At 38.5% G+C, this 20730-nt stretch overlaps 1 protein-coding gene across 1 annotated transcript in view; it reads left to right on the top strand.

The window, feature by feature from the left end:
• The window catches only part of TTC39B (tetratricopeptide repeat domain 39B), a 141151-nt gene that overhangs the window by 86301 nt on the left and 34120 nt on the right, over window positions 1-20730 (top strand). Inside the window, exons 4-8 of the mRNA XM_043486747.1 lie at window positions 38-148; window positions 3553-3684; window positions 4874-4950; window positions 10979-11046; window positions 13830-13894. Of these exons, the coding sequence (XP_043342682.1) occupies window positions 38-148; window positions 3553-3684; window positions 4874-4950; window positions 10979-11046; window positions 13830-13894 (453 nt within the window). The remainder of the gene's footprint in view (window positions 1-37; window positions 149-3552; window positions 3685-4873; window positions 4951-10978; window positions 11047-13829; window positions 13895-20730) is intronic.

Genomic DNA, 20730 nt, shown 5'->3' with positions numbered 1-20730 from the left:
TAAAAATTCTGTGTATTTTTTTTTTCTTGATCTTTAGGTCACTGTCAACTAAGGTGGATCTTAGGAGTGGCCTCGAAGAATGTGCAATGGCATTGAACTTATTTCTAAGTAACAAATTTACAGATGCCTTAGAATTGCTTCGACCATGGTAATTAATTTTCTTTTGTATAAAATATGTTTTTCATATGTTTTTGATGATTCTGTCTCTGATGTCATACTTTTCAGTTAATTTTTCTGCGTTCCCATCTGAATATTTATAAGCTAATTTAGTTGAGACTTCTTTTGATTGGTTTTAATATCCAGTTAAGAAACCTGTCTTGTGAACTTTAATCATTAGAGCATTTCTGATTCTTTCTCCTGTCTTTTTCTATACTTGTTCAAATAACGTCATCTTATTAGTATTGTAGAGCTTCATTTGGTTTTCTTCAATGAAATATTTTTATGGGTATTCCTCTGAACTTAAATATGTTTGAGAAAAGTTTCCTTTGAAATGGACATGGGAAGAACTAAAATATGCTAATCTTGGAGGCTAAAAAGAAATTCAAGATAATGAAAATATTCTTGTGACTCCTGATTCATGTGATACATCAGTTTCATTTCAATTAACAGCACTCATGTGTAGGGTTAGTCGTGTCCGACTCTTTGCGACACCATGAACTGTAGCCCATGAGGCTCTTCTGTCCAAGGGATTTCCTAGGCAAGAATACTGGACTGGGGTGCCATCTCCTCCTCCAGGGGATCTTCCCAGCCCTGTGGATCGAACCTGCATCTCCTGCATTAGCTCTCAGATTCTTTACCACTGAGCTACCTGGGAAGCCCCATTTCAGTGACTAGTACCTATCCATTCTGATGGTGTGGCAGGAAAACCTATGCTTAGCCTTCTTCCTAGGCCTCCCTTTGACCCTAGTGCCCCTCTGTGCAGTGTGACTGGAGCTTGCCAGGAATAAGCTTACCTCATGCCTTCACTTTCACTTTTCACTTTCATGCACTGGGGAAGAAACTGGCAACCCACTCCAGTGTTCTTGCCTGGAGAATCCCAGGGATGGGAGCCTGGTGGGCTGCCGTCTATGGGGTCTCACGGAGCTGGACACAACTGATGTGACTTAGCAGCAGCAGCAGCAGCATGCCTTCAAACACAGTCACTGACCTGGATGAAACTTAGACCTCATATCATAATTTCAAGATGGTTACCTTGTGGGCACGAGAGTGGGACTCTTTGCTTTGAGGAGTCAGTAGGGTGGGGAGGGTGATGTGACTCTGGTCATTGACTTTGATTCTTAGAAATTACAGTAAGTTCCTTACATACAGACAGATTCCGTTCTGAGAGCGTATTCATAAGTCTAGTTTGTTCATAAGTCCAACAAAGTTGGCCTAGGTACCCAACTAACACAATTGGCTATATAATACCGTACTGTAATACATTTATACTTTTCACACAAATAATATATGAAAACCACAAAAAGAAAACATTTTAAATCTTACAGTACAGTACCTTGAAAAGTACAGTAGTAGAGTACAACAGTTGGCATACAGGGGCCGGCATCCAGTGAACAGGCAAGAAGAGTTACTGCCTGGAGGAGGGAGAGGAGGTGGGCAATGACAGAGCTAAAAAATCATCAGGAATAGGAGATGGAGGGCAAGCTGAAATTTTACTGATTCCTGATGTTGATAGAACGCACATTCGAATCTTTGAATGTTCTCAAAGGTTCGTATGTACGGGACTTAAAGTAATGTGCCTACTGAGGCACATTAAACTCTGAGATTTAGATGAGTTGCAATCAGTTAGCATTTCAGAGGTTAGGAATAGACAACAAAATAGATGGTGAAGCCCCTGGCCTGAGGAAGTTACCCAGTGCTGTCTCCATCCAACACTCACATTTTCTACCTTGCCTGTTGCCACCTTTTCCCCTTTGTCTTGTTTAGTCTTCAGATGTCTGCCTGTCCTTCAGATCATCTTCTGTCTCTGTGTCCGTCTGTCTTCCTCTCTCCCTCCTTCTCTGCCAGTCATTCTCTCCTTATTTCCCCTCTCTTATTCTTCCTGCCTGTCTCCTGTGTTTTTTATTCAAAAAGGCTCCTTTTTTCCTCTTCCACTGACACCCACACTGGTCATAATATGGAATGAAAGTAAACAACATGATCTTATATTTAGTCTAGTTTTATATCCTCTGATCTTTCTGAATGTTTCACTGTTAAACATGTTTTTTTTTTTTTCCCCACTCAAATACTTTTTTTCCTCTTGGAAGAACTTTTGGTTTGAAATGTGAGAATTACACAGCATTGGAAATCAGCTATGCATGTGTGCTGTCTGCTAAACCGCTTCAGTTGTGTCCAACTCTTTGAGACCCCATGGACTGTAGCTACTAGGCTCCTCTGTCCGTGGGATTTCCCAGGCAAGAATGCTGGAGTAGAGTACCATTTCCTCCTCCAGGGGATCTTCCCAACCCAGGGATCGAACCAAGTCTTCTGTGGCTCCTGCATTGCATGCGGATTCTTTACCCCCTGAGCCACCCGGGAAGCCGCTGTAAATCAACTATACTTCAAATACAGAATTTTTTTTTTTAAAAGGTGACGTTTAAAAACCACAATTACTGATTTACATTGGGTTGCTCTTATTCCTTGCATATTGTTTGTTTGTTTTCTTTTTTAAATCAGCAGTGCCCTCACTGTTTGGGACTAACTGCAGATTCTGAAAGGATGTTTAGACTCTTTCTGGTGGGGAAGGAATAAATGTGGCTTGTATTTGTTTTGCAGAGCAGCAGGCTGTTGTATATTGTATTTTAATTAAAAACAAAACCGCACGTTGATATTGTAAATCTTATAATTAACTAATGAACATAGATTGAGAAGTTTTGAGGAAAGACATAGTGAAGTTTTCACAGCCTGAGAGTCTGGGTTGTACCATCTGTTGAGACTAAATGTCCTCAAGAATTGAAGCACTTCTTACTGATAATATGAATCATCAAGAACTTTAATCAGGATTCCTAGATAATGAGATGAGATTTGGTAAGAGGTCTACCATGAATTTTTGTCTCGGCCCTTTGTGGCTGACCTAACTGGTTGTCCAGATCTTGCTTCCTCATGGTTTCTGCCTGGGAGAAGGGAGGGGATGGTTTTAAATAAACCTTATCTTTCATAATTTCTGTGTCATAAAATATATTTTCAATGGCTTTTATTTTACACTTATTTCAGAGCTAAGGACTGCTTCTTGTATAACTGGGAAAAATTAGGATTGCTTAGAAGCATTTTCTAAGAAATGAATCAGCAGGCTGCCCCCTTGTGCTCAAACAGGGAAAAGCATATGTCGCTTTCTGCTTCAACCTGTCGTTTCCTGCTGCCTGCCTGGACTTGAACTGGAAAGTCCCCAGTGCTTGAGTATTTTTGGGGCATGTCTTTAATAGTCCACGTTATTTCAGTGATCATGGTGCAGGAGTGAAAGTCGTTACTGTGAAAGTCAAGCCATGGATGAACTAGAATTTCCTGTGGTTGTTGTCAGATGAGACCTGAATGCTTTTCAGTTGAATTGAAATGCAGTCATTTCCACGTTCTTCCCAGGGCTAAGGAGAGCATGTACCATGCCTTGGGCTACAGTACCATTGTGGTGTTGCAGGCTGTCATGACCTTCGAGCAACAGGACATCCAAAACGGCATTTCTGCCATGAAGGACGCCTTACAAACCTGCCAAAAGTATGAGCTGACTAATTAAATACTTGAGATATGCCTAAAAACTTTTCTGTCTGTGTTACAAAAATGGATGTTCTTTGCTTCACTGAGAGCTCTGTGGGAAGTTGGCCATGGTTATAGAAAAGGACTTAGAGCATCAGAGCTTCCTGGCCTCCTGTACTTTTGTGAGAGATTAAAAATATTTCCCCTAAGGAATTATCCTATGATGCTGGTGTGGCTGAGCACATGGCATCTATACCTTCCTCTTTTCTTTTTGGTATTTGAGCTACGGAAAAGTGCTGAGGATTTCAGCGGGGTTAGCAGCAAGCATCTCTTGGGGTCCCCCTGGTGGATAGATTAGGTACAACATGTTGGCCTGGTACTCCAGGCCCACCAAGGAGCATTTTTACGTGGGAAACTCTGTAAATGCAGAAGCGGGTCTTTTATTTGCCTAAATGGACATATTTGAACAGTTTTTCTTGGTGAAAATGACATGGAGTTTCAGTTTTGTGTGTATATGAAGCCTCTAGCAGAAGCTGTTAATTAGCATTGGTGAATTTTAACAGTGAAATTATGCCCTCTTGTAATTATGTTTCTAGCCCCTCAAATGAAGAGAGTTTCCAAACACTGCACTCTAACCGCATTCTTAACCAGTGGTGAAGTGACCCTTAACCACAAAAACCCTGATTTTAGCCACAGAGATCAGGGAAGGGGCATGACAGAGTTAGTATTGGTTGGGTTTGGTTTAATCACTAAGTCGTGTCCGACTCTTGCGACCCCATGGACTGTACCCTGGCTAGGCTCCTCTGTCCATGGGGTTCTCCAGGCAAGAATACTGGAGTGGGTTGCCATTTCCTTCTCCAGGGGATCTTCCTAACCCAGGGATTGAACCTGGGTCTCCTGCACTTCAGGCAGTTTCTTTACCGACTGAGCTACCAGGAAAGCTCCCAGTATTGACTGTTATATGTAGGTTTGTCCACACACATAAACATGTTCAGTGAGCTTGTATTAAATGCCCACAGGTTGCCAGTGCTGGGAACTGGGTATGCAGGTTTCAAAACGGTGGTCTCTGCCCTGCAGATTTTAGGGTTTAGAGTTCTGTTTCTGGTGACCCTTTGGTGAGATTACAACTGAAATGGATGTGAAATGAAAATGAGCTTGATTTGTTACTTTTTTCTTTCTACTTCTCATCTCTTCTACTTCTTCTGTGCAGATACAGGAAGAAATGCACAGTTGTAGAGTCTTTCTCAAGTCTTCTTTCAAGAGGATCTTTGGAACAGCTGACTGAAGGTAAGGGGCATTTAAAAGAGTGGGTATTTTCCTTTCTTTGAAAAGTTAAAACATGGTCATACTCATAAAATCAACATTTAAGTGAATAATATAAGTAAATGGAATGTCTTTTTCTCTTCCCCATCATCACTCACCCTCCAGAAATAACCACTGTTAACAGTTGGTTTTCATGCCTTGCACACTCTTCTCTGTACATATACAAATATATGCAGAACATATACATAGGATTTTTATAGTAATTTATTATTATTCATTTTTTGCAAGTACAGAAGCATGTGATACATGTGCTACAATGTGATTTTCGGCATTGACTTTTTCCAGGTCAACCCATATAAAATGTACTTCATTCTACTTAATAGCCATGTAGCATTCATTAGGACAAATAGCATAAATTAGTTTTTCTGTATCGAAGGACAGTTATATTGTTTTTTTGCTACTAAAAATAATGCTGGCCTAAAATTCTTGTACATATAACTTCTTGCATTTTTGCTAGTATTTCATAGGATAGATGGCTAAAAGTGGAGTTACTGGGACCGAGGGTTTGAAAATAGAAAACATTTATAGATATCACCAATTTTTCTCCAAAGAATTAGGTCAGTTTATATTCTTATCATCCATGGTGAGAGTTTCTATTTTTCTATAAGCTACTAATTTTTTTCTCAAGGTCAGTAATTTTGATACCTTTAAAATAACGATGATGTTTTACAGTATAGAAAATGTTTGGTTTGTAGACATTTAGGACTACTAGAATTCAGGAATGTCCTAAATGTGGACATTTAGGACTATTAGAATCCAACATATCTTCAGCATGTTGATCAGATGGCTGGGAGAAATTGACTCCTTTTGCTGTTTCCTTGATGTTCCCACAGAGATTAGGGCAGAGGTTCCATGATGAGTCCTGTTATATTAGCATTATGCTCTAGTCAGAATGGTTTATAAGAAAGGAGCGTCGCAGTACTCCTGTAGGAGAGAAAACATCCTTCAAATGTGGCCAGTGTCTAACAAAGCCTCTGCCATCTGAGGAGCTATCGTTGTTAGAGTGTTCTCTGGGGGAGGTAACATGAAATTGTCAGGGTAGCAGTGGCCAGTTAAGGCAAGAGCAATTCTGGATAATGCTGTTCATCATTCCGAGTGGTCGAGTCTGTGCTAGGCACATTTTTTAGTGTGTTTCATTGTAAAGTTTTCTTTGCTTTGTTAGAAAAATATTATCAACTTGCTATGGACTTTGGAAAACTTGGGCTTATTGTGTGTGTGTGTGTGTGTGTGTGTGTGTGTGTGTATGTGTGTGTGTGTGTGTGTGTGTGTGTGTGTGTGCGCGCGCGCGCATGCGCTCAGTCATCTCCAAATCTTTGTGACCCCATGGACTGTAGTCTGCCAGGCTCCTCTGTCCATGGGATTCTCCAGGCAGGAACATTGGAGTTAGTTGCCACTTCGTCCTCCAGGGCATCTTCCTGACCCAGGGATCGAACCCGTGTCTCCTGCGTCTCCTGCACTGGCAGGCGGATTCTTTTCTTCTGAGCCACCGGGGAAGCCCACCCTCTATAACCTCCTATTTATAGACTAGAAACAGGATCAGGGAGATTAGACAAAAGGTCCAAGGTTACCTGCCTAGCAGAGCGGTGTTCAGACCTGATCTTCCTTTCCCTAAGCCACAGTTGTTTCCTCTGTTCCCTGCAACTTCTGCAGGTGGGTAGAAACAGGCATGAAATGTTTTCACATGTGGGTGAAGGAAATGTTGAATTATTTTCTGTGTTAGACATCTTAAAAATAGGCGATACTGTGTTCTCATCTCTTAATTCTGTCTTTAGGCGTGGCGTATTTAGAAGTGTTAGAAAGTAAACAGTAATAAGATACCACTACACAGTGTCCAGGAGATGGTGAGGGACAGGGAGACCTGGCATGCTGGTCTATGAGGTCATAAAGTGTCAGACACGACTGAGTGACCGAAAACAACAACAACACAGTGTCCAAAATCCAGAACACAGAGATCAGCGAATGTTGCTGAGGATGTGGAGGGACAGGAACACTCATTCATTGCTACTCAGAGTGCAAAAGAGTGCAGCCACTTTGGAAGATAGCATGACAGTTTCTTATAAAACTAACAGCTGAAAACTTGTGTTAACACAAAAATCTGCAAAGAAATATTTATGGCAGCTTTATTCAGAATTGCCAAAACTTGTCCTTCACTAGGTGAATGGATGAAGTATGGTACATCCAGACAGTAAAATATTATTCAGTGCGACAAAGAAATGAGCTGTCAAGCCATGAAAAGATTCGGGGGAACCTTAAATGCATATTCTTAAGAGAAAGACACCCATCTGAAAAAGGCTACCTACTATATGATTCTAAGTAAGATTCTGGGAAAGGCTAAACTGTGGAGACAGTAAAAAGATCTGTCATTGCCAGGGGATGGGGTGGAGGGATGGTCAGGTGGAATACAGAGAGTTTTTTAGGGCAGTGAAATCATAATGATTACATGTCATTATACATTTGTCCAAAACCATAGAATGTACAACACCGAGGGTGAACCCTAATAAGAACTATGGCAGTAATTATGACATGTTAGTGGAGGTTCACCAATTGTAACAAATGTGCCACTTGGGAGAGCGTGTTGATCATAGGTGAGGTTGTGCACGTTGAGGGGAACCAGGGAGCAAGGGATAAATGGGAAATCTCTCTACCGTCCCCTCAGTTTTCCAACCTAAAACTGCTCAAAAAAATAAGATCCTAATTTAAAAATTATGAAAATACATCAGCCTGTGACTTTAACTATTCTGAAATAAGGTTTATTTAGACTCCTATGTCTGAAAGCATGCTTAGCTAACACTTCACTGCATAATGAAGATATTTCCTTCAGTGAACTAAGGAATTTATAATTAAGAGATGTTCTGGTAGGTACCTACTTATAAATGCCAAATGTCTAATTTTGAGAGCTAAGGGCTGCCCAATATAAATCAATCCGAGTGAAGAGATAAGACTTTTATAAATTAAGTTGCATTTATTCCTAATGAATTTGGCTGTCGCTGCAATCCAAACAGACTTTGTGTTCAAGGGAGCATGTCAAAACATTGTAGATTTAGTGTGCAATTTGTTTTTCCTATAGGTAATTTCCATTTCTGTCCTTGAGTGGCTGGTTGTTTGTAGGAGTAAGGATATTTAATTAAACTTTTTGTGGATTGAAGATGGGGCACACCCATTCTTCTCATGGCTGGCATATTAAATGGCTTTCAAATTGTCTTTAAAAACACATGTTTGTATGCAGTTCTTAGGATGTAAAAGGGATTTAATTCAAAGATTCATTATACATAGAGTATACAGTTCAAACTTTCTTGCCTTTTATCTCTGCCTTCGTGTTATGTCCTTTATGCTCCTCTTTGATTTGTCCATCTTTAGCTTAACTCTAATCCATCTACCCCTCTGCTCAGATCTCTGCAAGGTCTCACCATTGATGCCAAAATCTTGGCTCTCTGTCCACCAATGCCAAATAGAAATACAGAGACAGAGTTTGGAGGGAAAAAAACAGAAAGAGTAGCTTTATTCCTTGCCAGTCAAAGGTGAAACACAGTAGGCTAGTGCCATAAGAACTGGGCCCCATTTCCTCAGAAATAAGGAGAGGTTTTATATCCTAAGGAAAGTCTTGCATTTTTTTTTTCTTTTGCAAAATTTAAAAACGGCCACAGCTGACATCAGGTAACTCAGTAACTGGGGTTGGTCTTTTCAGAAGTTATAAGCCTGTGACCTCCTTTCTGAAAGGAAGAATGCTGCAAGGGTGTGTAGGGGGAAGAATGCCAGGTGCAGAGTATAATTCATAATACATATGGAATCAGAGAGTAATTAGCTTTATTTAGCTTTGTGAAAGGACCAGTCTAGCCACAAGTGTTTGTTAGTAGTAACAGCTAGACAGTAACCAAGATTGCTTAACTCATTCAGGCCTGTTTATGTTGTTTCCCTGGCCTGTTCATTGTTTCCTTGTTTATCAGAAAAGTCTCATTTTTATTTAAGAAAGGTCTCATTTCTATTTTTGCTGCAATACCACTGCCTGCTGAATGAAGCCCAGACTCGGATATTCAAGGTCATCCATCATTCAGCCCCGCCTTCCTTCCCAGGCTCACAGCCCACACCTCCCTGCGCCCCAGCCAGACGCGCACCATTGGCCTTGCCACGCAGAGCTCTGTGCCCCGCCTCTCTGCTCGCGCTGGATCTCCCCCCGCAGGAAATTCACCACCCCCTCAACACATGCCCCAAGCCAGCCATCTGGGTTACTGAGCCGGCTTCCAAAGGGAGTCATTACTGAAAGTTCCTACTTTGTGACAAGTTTCCCTGGGAAGAGGCTGTTCAAATCACTCTGTAAAAGTTACCTGTTTTTCTCCCACTGAACCCACTGAGAAAATCCAAGGGGCACCCTTTAAAGTGAGGCTTTCTGAAAGATGGAGACCCTGGCTGTTCATGCTGCCAGAGTGTGTGCTGCTGACCGCAGCTCCTCGAATTTGGCCTGTCATGGTTTTGGCCTCATCTTACACATGCTGTTGGAAGATCTTCATTGCATTGTTGCTTCTTTGTCAGTCAGCCTTTGGAACATGAGCATGGCAGGAAGGTGAACCAGTTTGTGAGAACAATGTGTGTGTGTGTGTGTGTGTGTGTGTGTGTGTGTAAGTGAAAGAAAGAAAGCACTAGGTCTTATCCAGTTAGATTCAACATTATTCCATCAACACGGAAATATCCCGTTTTTCAGTTACTTACATCACTTACAAATGTACTACTTTTTGAAGTTTTCTCAGAAAGCATGACATGGGCCAAGAGGAGTAATCTTAGTGGAAGGAGCTGATGCATGTTGAGGGCTTACTCTGCACAGTGACTCTACAGGCATCACTTGAATTCTTCAGCTTTGAAATTGAGTTGTCATTATCTGGACTTGAAGAATGAGGAGACCCGCAGAGGGAGGGAGGGTAGCTTGCTCAAGGTTCTGTAACTAGTATGTGGCAGGGCCTTTCCTACAATCCAGGCTGTTAATTACCCCAACCCCAAAGCTCATTTACTTAAATAATACACTAGTTTGTATCCTATGGATAAAACAGTAAATTGCTGATTTTGTTTATACGAAAAAAAAAAAAAAGCAAAGATTCCTCCCTCCCCAGTCTCTACGGGTATCATGAACTGTTTAGGAAGATAGGCCACGTGTTTGGGGGCACTCTGTGCCCAGGGGATACAGACAAGGTTTTATGTAGCCCTCTTGTGATTGCCTTGTTCCTGCGCTGGATACCTCAATGATCCGAATAGCCTCAAGCTGAGGCTTGTGTGGTGGCCCAGTGGTTAAGACTCCATGCTTCCAATGCCGCGGGTGTGGGTACAACCCTTGGTCGGCAAACTAAGACCCTACGTGTAGAGCAGCTGAAAAACAGACACACATACCCACATGCACACATGCACAAAGCAAGTAGCCCCAAACTCTGCTAGTGCTAACTTTTTTACATCAAGTCTTCCCTGAATGAGGCCTCATGAGTTGGACATGCAGGCCAGTTCTTTTTCCTAGAATCCTCAGGAATTACTGCTTTCTCTTCAGGTTGATAGTGTGCCTAACCATTGTCATGACCATCATGCCTTCATAATATTTTTGATGTTAGAATTAGTATATTCAAGTTAGTTTTTCAATCCATCCCTGTGGTAGACTTGAAGTTTACCATTAAGTTAAAAACACGAGTGGTTTTCTTTTTTCCCTTAAAAGTGCTTTTCCATTTTGGTTTCCTCCTGTGAGCCCAGTTTGGGTCTCTGACACCAAGGGCCTGACTCTTGGTGGTTATATGTGAATTGAGCCAAAGATGACTTTCCCGAAGCATTTCTCACATTCTGGAAAAATCTTGCTGAGGCCCAGAGAACTGAGGTCATCATTCCACTTCTATGCAGTCACGAAGCAACCTAGGTTTTTATGTCTCCTCTGGGCTCATTTATCTATCTGTCTTTTCTGAATGTCTTAGAGCAATTACTGTGGGTGTGGGATTTTCCTTAATATACTTTTATTTGTTTTTAATAGAGGAAATGCATGCTGAAATCTGTTATGCCGAGTGCCTCCTACAGAAAGCAGCCCTCACGTTTGTGCAGGTAACGAACATTTGGTTTAGCATCAGTGTCACCCAGGAAGCCTGCTAAGTACGACAAAGAAAAAAATGCGGCTCATTCTGTGTCAGTACTTCAGTTCTTTCGACTTAGAGTTATAATGAAAGATATTTGTTATTGCTCGTAAACTTTTGGCTGAAAGAAGACTCTGGGGGATCTTTTTTTCCTACTCAAATGCACCTAAAAGACGCTGTTTTGAACTTCAGTCTGTTGGGAACCACTGTCTTTTAAAGAAGCTATTTTGCACCTATCACACCTAATTTCAGGATGCTTCTCTGTGTGAGAATTGCGAGGTTATGCCTCTGTGTGCTTGCTAATGGTGGAGGGCTGCACACAGGGGTGACTGGCTTCAGCATCTTTGGCTGTTCCCTTCTTGCGCCAGATGCTTTGGCAAAGCTCAGTTATGCATGTAGACCTCAGATTTTATTTCCCTGCTATTTGTATTCTCATCCCCTTTTATTTCTTCTTTTGGAAGAGCAGTTGAAAGAAGTCACTAAACAAAACAATGACTCTTTTTCTCAGGGGCATTTAAATTTCACCGCTAGGATTTATTATTAACAGGTGGCCACACAGGTGGCAGTGATGGCTACGGTGGGGTAGAAGTGGGGTGGAGACGGTGAGGGGGCAAAAATTCAACTGAAAGATGGAAAAAGTCTTCCTCAATTTCAATGCTTTACATTGAACTGAGAGTGCTTTTCTGTTTTTCTGGAGGTTGACTGACCTGATAGGTTGGAGTCTGGTTAAGGAAAATTGAATCAATCTGGTCTGTGACCCTGTTTCCTAATACTCTATATATTATGATGCCTGAAGCAGTCTCACTGCCTTAGTATACATAAGGCTAGGCACAGAGGCCCCCAGTTTTTTGTGTTTTTTTTTAATGTGTTTTTCAAATGGGAATTTGACAGTAAAATCTTTGATTCAAAGGGTTTTTAAAAAAATGTTTAGGGGCTTGTAACTCAGTATCTGGGAGATACCCATGGCTCTTCCCTCTTCCTCATGCCTCCGTGTCCAGTCAGGCTCACGACTGTGCTGTTTTACCTTTTGAAGGTTTATCAGCCCCATCTCTTCTTTATTCTGACCATAATTATTCTAGTGAGGGGCTCGTCAGCTCCTCCCTAGACTTCACGGCAGCCTCGGGACCCTTGGTCTGTAGTCTCTCTTCCCTCCAGCTCACTCTCCGTTGTGCACCCTCTCCAAGGTCAGCATCTCGCCTGCTCATGTCTCAGCTTCAGCATTTCGTAGCCCTCACTGACGATGGCAGTGGTTCTGTGTCAGAAAATCACAAATGGGGAAGGCATTTTAAAAACTCAGCTGGCGTCTCTCCCAGTTCCCTGCTCCCCTCTTACCGACATCCTCGCCTGCTGGTGGCGCACTTGGTGGAACCAGTACAAGTAGCTTTCTTACTCCTTAGTCATTCCCGTCTCTGAAATAGATTTCTGTAGCAGTGCCGTGTTATAGAAGCCAGCGCCTAGCCAAGCGCACCATGATCTTTAATGCTTCCTTGCCTTTCCCCTGAAAGGTTTTTATTTTTGCTTGCAAAGTTTGTATCTGCCTTCTCTTCCTTCATTTGGTTATTGCCTAATCTTTTTTTTTTAATGCTTCAAGCACTGATGCTTCCCGGCAGCTTTTTGGACCTCTTCACATCCCAGCCCACCTCTGTGCTGTCATGGCAACCGGTGCCTGTTTCCATCCGTCTGTGCATGTCTTCATCCCTTAGTGCATTGTGTTTGCTTCTGTCTCATTTTGCAATTTGGTGCCTGCTGTAAAATAGGCATTCCGCGAATGTTTGGTGAATCATTAAATATTCTTATTTGAAGCAGATTTTATTACAACTTAAGAAATTCGTTCCTGGCCACTATTGGAACTTGTGTGACTGTAAGCTACCTTAAAATCAGAAAATGAGCATTTAAATTGCATAGTAAATTTTACATTTATTGATTCTTTTAATAATTTAAGTATTGAGTATTTAAGTAAGTGATGAAACTAACAAACTAAAACCAGTTTTTCTCTGGCTTTGAAGGATGCTCAAGTGCACCGGAGCTAAATACCAGAGCACGTTTCTGTTCTTAATGGGTTAGAAAAGCATTCTCCATTGGCACCATCTATTAGAGTAACATCTTTAAAGCAGTTATTTTATATACTGTATTAAGAGACTCTTAGAATCCTAGAATGCTCACCCTAAAAAGGTCATTCATTTAGGCCAGTTGCCTCAGTTGCATGGTTGATGACCATCAGGCAAAGAGAACAAACAAAATTTCATGCTAGTGATGACAAATTTAGAATCCAGATCAGTTATTTTTGGTCTGGAAATGTATACAAATGAAATTCACAATTCTAAATAGACAGCCTGCTAAAGTACCCCCTAATGAAGAACCATAATCCCACTACTTGGAGTATGACAGACAGGAAGGTCCTTGGAGCAGCCATTTTGAACTCCATTGAACCTAAAAGAAAATTGCTCAGTATTTGATGTTTATCGAAATAGGTTTGGACTAACTCTATGGCCCCTAATTGGTGAGGATTACTTTCTTAGTTACATCCTTAAAGTTATGCAAGGATTTAAAAATTGTTTCCTTTTTTTGTCCTCTTAAGTTGGAAGAAAGATGACAAAAAAGGCATTTCATATGTAAAGCAAGAAGAATATTTTAATTTAAAAATCATGTCCTCAAAAGATAATGTTTTGTTCTAATCATGCAGCTACACAGCTGTGGGGACAGTCTAAGAATCATTTGCTAAATGATCTAATTATGTAATTGAATTGTTTTCAGGATGAAAATATGATCAACTTCATCAAAGGTGGACTCAAAATTAGAACAAGTTACCAAATATATAAGTAAGTTAAAAATTAAGATTGATGAAAAATCTTATAACAAGGTTTGTACCTTTATGACCACCTTCTAGTGGTTTTAAAATAATTCTTGTATTATATACCACTTTGTACTTTGAAGTTTTTTAATAAGTGTGACTAGATTTTTAAAATTTAGTGTTGGTAAAAATGCACTTGAATTTTGACTTACTGAGTGTGTATTCAATGCTAAAGGATAACAGAATAAATGCAGTGTTGAGAGAAAAATAGCTGAAAAGTACTTACATAATTTCTGATTAGATAATCTTAGTTTCTCTCTCCTAGAAACAATTTGTAAATTAAAAATGGCAGGTATATATAGGTATGTCTTTGGTTCAGACTCTGAAACAACACTGTCCCATTGAATTTCTACAGTGATGCAGATGTCAGTTAGAGTGGACCATAGTGTCATTCACGTATCTTCAGTGTTCCTTACTGGTGTTTATCTAGTTGTCCTATCTTTTACTCACAGTGTTAAAAATCTTCAGCTTTGATTCTGGAGTCATCCATTTCTCTCTTTAGTTCTGTCACTCTCTGCTTGTATTTAGAATGTTTGTTATTGGGCTTATATATTTTTAAATTGTTTTATCTCCTAATTAAGTAACCTTTTTTTAATCATTATAAAATGTTCCTATGTAACTCCTTATAATATTCCTTGTCTTGAAATCTGTTTTGTCTGATATTAATAAAGCTACTCATGCTTTTTTGTAATTAGTGTTTGCATGGCATATATTCTTTTGCTTTAAATCTATCTTTGTTTTTATATTTAAATTACATTTTTTTTGGTAAATATGTTTAATTGGGTCTTACTTTTTTATTCAGTATAACAGTTAATATGTTTGCACTTGTGACTGCCATTTTGCTTTTTTTCTTTGCCTTATTTGTCCCCTTTCCTTATTTTTCTGCCTTCTTTTGCTTTAATTAAATATATATATATATTCCAGTAGAATCCCTCTATTATTTTCTTAGCTATAGCTCTTTTAATTTTTCTTAAGTGTTTGCTGTAATGATTATAATAGCCTTCTTAACTTATCATAGGCCAGTTAGAGTTAATATTGTACTGTTGCACATACAATAGAAGAAACTTACAAAAGTATAGTTTTACTTACCACCGTTTGTCTTTTATACTATTTTTATGGTAGTACATTTATGTGTATTATAAACCCCACAATGTGGTGTCCAACTTTTGCTTTAAACGGTTTTATGTCATAGTCCCCACTGTTAAACCAATATTTACCATTTTTGATGTTCTTCATTCATTCCTTTCTAATTTCAGAGTGAAGCGTTTCTTTTAGAATTTCTTATAGTTCATATCCACTTTCAACAACTCTATTTTATTTATCTGAAAATGTCTTGATTCTTTGCCTTCATTTTTGAAGGCTGTTTTTGCTCAGTATAGTATTTTTGAGTTACAAGATTTTCCTTTTTTCTTTTCTTCTTTCACTCCTTAAAAGCTATCAGTTGTCATATTGGGTTGGCCAAAAAGATCATTTGTTTTTTTCTGTGTGGGTTTCTTATGGAGAAACCTGAGTTAACTTTTTGGCCAGCCCAATATCATGGCCTCTGTTGTTTCTGATCATAAGTCAGCTGTTATATTTTGTTATCGTTCCCCTGTCTGTAATGTGTCATTTCTTCTGGATGCTTTGAAGACTCATATCTTTGACTGATGTGCTAAGGTGTGGCTTTCGGAACCATGTAGCTGTTATTTCTTCAAATATTTTTTCTCTGCTACATTCTCACTCTTCTTCTGAGACTCCAATTACATGTCAGCCTGATTTTGTTCAATAAGTCACTGAAATTTTTCTTTTTTTCAGATTAGATATTATCTCAACATTTGGGTTGTCTTGGGGTCAATATCTACTGCCTGCTTTTTCTCTTGACTGTATGTTGTGTTTTTCAGTTTTCAATTCAGTAATTTTTTGATTGTATACTAGATAGTGATTCATTGTAAAGACTTTAGGTTCTGTTATCTTTCTCAGAAGAAGGCTGATTTTTGTTCTGGGAAGCATTTAACTTGACTAGACTTAGAGTCCATACTCTTAATCCCTGCTACTGGGCCACATCTGAGATCATGATTCCATTTTTTCTTTTCTCTTGTTTCTGCTTTTCTGTGGAGTTTCACCAGTTCTCACATAGTTCATGAGTCAGCCAAGAATTTGAGTGGAGTTTTAACACTGATATTGGCATTTCCATCCTATGTGGTTCATTCCTATCTGAAAATTTCCCTATTACCTTACAGCCTTCTGGCAGATTTGAACTCTTACACTTTTTTTAAGCCAATAAGACTATAACTTTCTGTGTAAGTTCTAGGCACCCCATGCTGAGTGTACTGGGGAGTACTTTCAAGTGACTAGTCATATAAACATAAAGTCTCTTTAAGAGTTGTTCCCTTATTTCAAAGTTTAACTCTTCTCTAGCTTCCCACTACTTTTTTTTTAAGTGTCTGCAAATATATTTTAAACATGTGGTTTGCATTTTGTTAAGAATTTATAATTGTTATCTGTGGGACAGTTAATTTAATTTAAGGCACTCTGCCATTACTAGAAGTAGAACCAAGATTTAGTATTTTAAGAGATGCTCTTACCTGAAATGATTTCATAAAATTATATCCCATTTGAAATCCTGGAGGAAGCAGGTAACCTTTGGGAACCTGATATATTGTTTTTAGTTTTCCTTTTGAAACATATTTTAGAAGATACAAAAGAATGTTAAAGAGTTGCTTGCTTTTTCAGTCATCAAAGCTTAAAGTCGAAAGGAATTAAAATAGTCTTGTAATGGCTCAGAAATTATGTATCAGTGGAATCGAGCATAAGACTTTGAAACTCTGTGTATTCATGCACTTCTGTGTACACACACACACATATTTATCTGGGAATTCAAAGCTTACTGAAAAACCTATATCTATATAAGTCTCTTTAAAAACAGTGGGGAAAGATGGGTGTGATTTATTGGTTTAATAAATGGTTTTGGGAAAATTGACTCTTCACTTTGGAGAAAAGACTATATAAAGGGTACATTATATAGATTTAGTATTAAAATATTTGTAGAAGGATACAGGCAAAAACATAGGGAAGTCTTTTTATAGTCCTAAAGCACAAGGGCCTTTAAACTTTGGTTTTTAAAAAATTTTTACTTGGAAATGATTTCTGAATTTTTAGTCTTCAAATATACAAATATTAATAGCATCTTATAGAACCACAGTATAATTATTAAAATCAGGAAACTAACATTGGTGCAATATTATTAACTACTTTACTGACTTGACTCAAGTTTTTCTAACTGTCCCACCAGTGTTCTTATTCTAGTTCAGATTCCCTCTGGAATCCTGGGTGTTGCAATCAGTTGTTACATCTCCTTAGTCTGTTTTAATCTGAAAGAGCCCCTCAGTCTTGGCCTTCAAGACCTTGTCATTTTTGAAGAATACTTGGCCGTTATTTTTAAGACCGTCTCTCAAGGTGGACTTAGATCTAATGTTGCTTCGTGATTAAGTTCAGATCACATCTATGGCCACAATATCGTAGAAGTGGTGTTGTGTCTTTCTCATTGCTTCACAGCAGTAGATGTTTTTGTTCAGTTGCTTAGTTGTGTCCGACTCTTTGCAACCCCATGGACTTCAGCACCCCAGGTTTCCCTGTCTATCCGGTTTTACTATCTCCCAGAGTTTGCTCAAACTCATGTGCTTTGAGTTAGTGATGCCATCCAACCATCTCATCCTCTGCTGCCCTTTTCTCCCCTTGCCTTCAATCTTTCCCAGTATCAGGGTCTTTTCTAGTGGGTCAGTTCTTTGGATCAGGTGGCCAAAGTCTTGGAGCTTCAGCATCAGTCCTTCCAGTGAATATTCAGGGTTGATTTCCTTTAGGATTGATTGGTTTGATCTCCTTGCGGTCTAAGGGACTCTCAAGAGTCTTTTCCAGCACCACGGTTCAAAAGCATCAATTCTTTGGCGTTCAGCCTTCTTTACGGTCCAGCTATCATATCCATACATGACTACTGGAAAAACCTGACATCAATTTCAGAAGTCTTTTAAAGTGTGACATAAAATCAGAAACCGTAAAAGATTGACTTGACCAAATAAACATTTAAATTTTCATCATGACAAAAATACCCCATAATAAAAATTATAAGTGGAAATATGATATGAATGACTCAGGACAAATGACAGTATGAGAAACTCATAGGTTGGTGGGAGTCTAAACTGACAGAGTTTTTATGGAGCATGTTCTGGCAGTATATATCAAAATCAAGAATATGTATCGCTTTTTTTCTCAGGAGTTCTTTTTCTAAGAAGTTATCCTAAGAACAGTTAGGATGCTATAACTATAGTTGTAGTACTTGATATAGGAAAAGTATTTGATGAATGTGTAAGAACACTCTTAGCAGCTTTGTTTATAATGTGGAAAATTTTGAAACAACTTGAAAATTTAAGAAGAGGAATTTGGTTAATTTAATCATTCCATGGAATGGAATAATACATTTTGTTATAGAATAAGATAATTTTCATGCATTTTCGTGGAAAATTGTCAATATAACCCATAAAATAGTATGTAGTATGTGATCCCATTTGTGATTTTATAATTAAAAATATATTTTACTGACAGAAACTGATCAGTATATTCTTTAAAAAATTAAATTATTAGTTAAAACAGAAGTTTTAGTCTTTAAGGATAAAAAAAATGCATATAAAACTTTATCTTACAGCAAGCTTTGGTTTGCATAGGTTGATGAGACTTAAAATCATGTAATTAAAACCACTACAATATTGTAAAGTAATTAGCCTCCAACTAATAAAAATAAATGAAAAGATTAAAAAAAAAATCATGTAATTAAAGTTAAAATCATGTACTTTTTTATTGTTTTTTTTTTTTTTAAATTTTTTGACTCTGGCACATGGGATCTTCGTTCTTTGATCAGGCATGTCCGCTGTAGTGGAAGTACAGAGTCTTAACCACTGGACCATCAGGGAAGTCCCCATTTGTGTGTTTTAAAGATTCCATTCTTAGTAAAGCATAAAAACAACTGGAAAATTATGTACCAGACTGTTAACAGTGACTACCTCTCTGTGGGATTGTTATGTAGGGATACTTAACGCTGTCTCCATATTATCTGAACATTTTTGTAATAGTCATATATTTTCGGCAAATAGATCACTTACATATAAAAGAACTCTGAGTATCATATTTGTATCCTGCCATTCTGTGATATTTTGACATTTGAGTTTTTTATGCAAGTATACAAGCAGATATAATTATCTTTCTATATAATGAAACTGTATGCCTTTTGTCATTTTGAAATTTCCTTTTTCACTTAATGTCAGAAAATTTTTGGTTATTAAATATTTTTAATTCATCATGGCTTTTCATGGCTCAGTAGTGTTCCATTGCGTGGATGTGCCACATGTGTATGCATAAATGTATGCATGCATTCAACTGTCATCTTAACTAATTTCCTGTTGTTGCCTGCTTTAATTTGTTTAGAAGTTTTCATTGTAGGTGGTAATACAATATCTTACCTTATAGATCAAGTTTTATGTATCCATGCTATTTTCTTAGAATAAAATTAGATTTATTGATTCAAAGATACCATTGTGTATAAGATTTCTGATATATATTGCAAAATTACTCTGAAGAATAATTGGGTTGGCAGACTTTTCCTTAAAACACCAGACAGTAAGTGTTTAGGCTTGTGGGCCATAAGATCTCTGTCCCAATGACTCAACTCTGTAGCTGACTGCAGGGTGTAAGCAGTCGTAGACTCTAAGTAAATGGGTGTGAGGACTTCCCTGGTGGTCCAGTGATTAAGACTCTGTTCTTCTACTACAAGGGGCACAGGTTTGATCCCTGGTTGGGGAACTAGGATCCTGCGTGTCATGTCACCAAAAAAAAAATTGATTAAAAAAAAATCACATTATTAAAAACTAGATGTGGCTATGTTCCAATATTTGCCAACCCCTTTACTGTAAATACCATTTTATCATAAATAAATGAATGAGTTTATTTGTTCTTACCTTTGCCAGCCCTGGTTTTCCATTTAAAAAATTAAAATAATGCTTTTTATCACAAAAGATATATATTTTAGAAAATAGGAAAATGTGGATGAGCAAATATTAAAATACACCCACATATACCTCATGTACTTAACATCTAGTAATTATGATTGTTAATACCTTAATATATACTTTTTCAGAATATTTTCTACATGAATCTAAAGATATGTATATTTAAAACCAAAATGAGACCACTGTTATGTGCAGTTTTATAACTTGCTTTTGCAGTTAATGATCTTTTTTTTCATGTCAACAAATCTTCATTTCATATTCAATCCATCTTCAAATATTCAATCCATCTTCAAATTTTGCCAGTTGGTCCCAACTCTCTTACTTCTGGAATGTCAGCACCTTGGTCCAACCCAAGACTGTCTTGTGCATTCAGTTTATGTTCATTAAATATATCTTCTTATACAAGAGTTTCTATATTCATGTCAGTTGTGGAAAAGCCCAGTCCAGTTGCCCTCTAGTTGTATACACACAGCTTTGTTTGGTGGCTTCCTTGAGTTTTAGTTTAGCGTGTTCTCTCGCCGGTTCTGGCTGCCATAATAGAATATCATACACGGAGTGACTTAAGCAACAGAAACTTATTTCTTCACAGTTCTGAAGGTTGGAAGTCCCAAGATCTGGGCACGAGCATATCAGGTTCTGGTGAGGGCTCTCTTCTTGGCTTGCAGACAGCCACCTTCTCATTCTTTCCTCACAGAGCAGAAAGAGAGATTCCACTTACAGTGACCTCATTTAATCTTAATTACCTCCTAAAATCTCTTATTTCCAAATA

This window comes from Cervus canadensis, chromosome 14, assembly GCF_019320065.1.
Source record: "Cervus canadensis isolate Bull #8, Minnesota chromosome 14, ASM1932006v1, whole genome shotgun sequence".
Taxonomy (NCBI): domain Eukaryota; kingdom Metazoa; phylum Chordata; class Mammalia; order Artiodactyla; family Cervidae; genus Cervus; species Cervus canadensis.
This window is presented reverse-complemented; position numbering and strand designations above follow the sequence as displayed.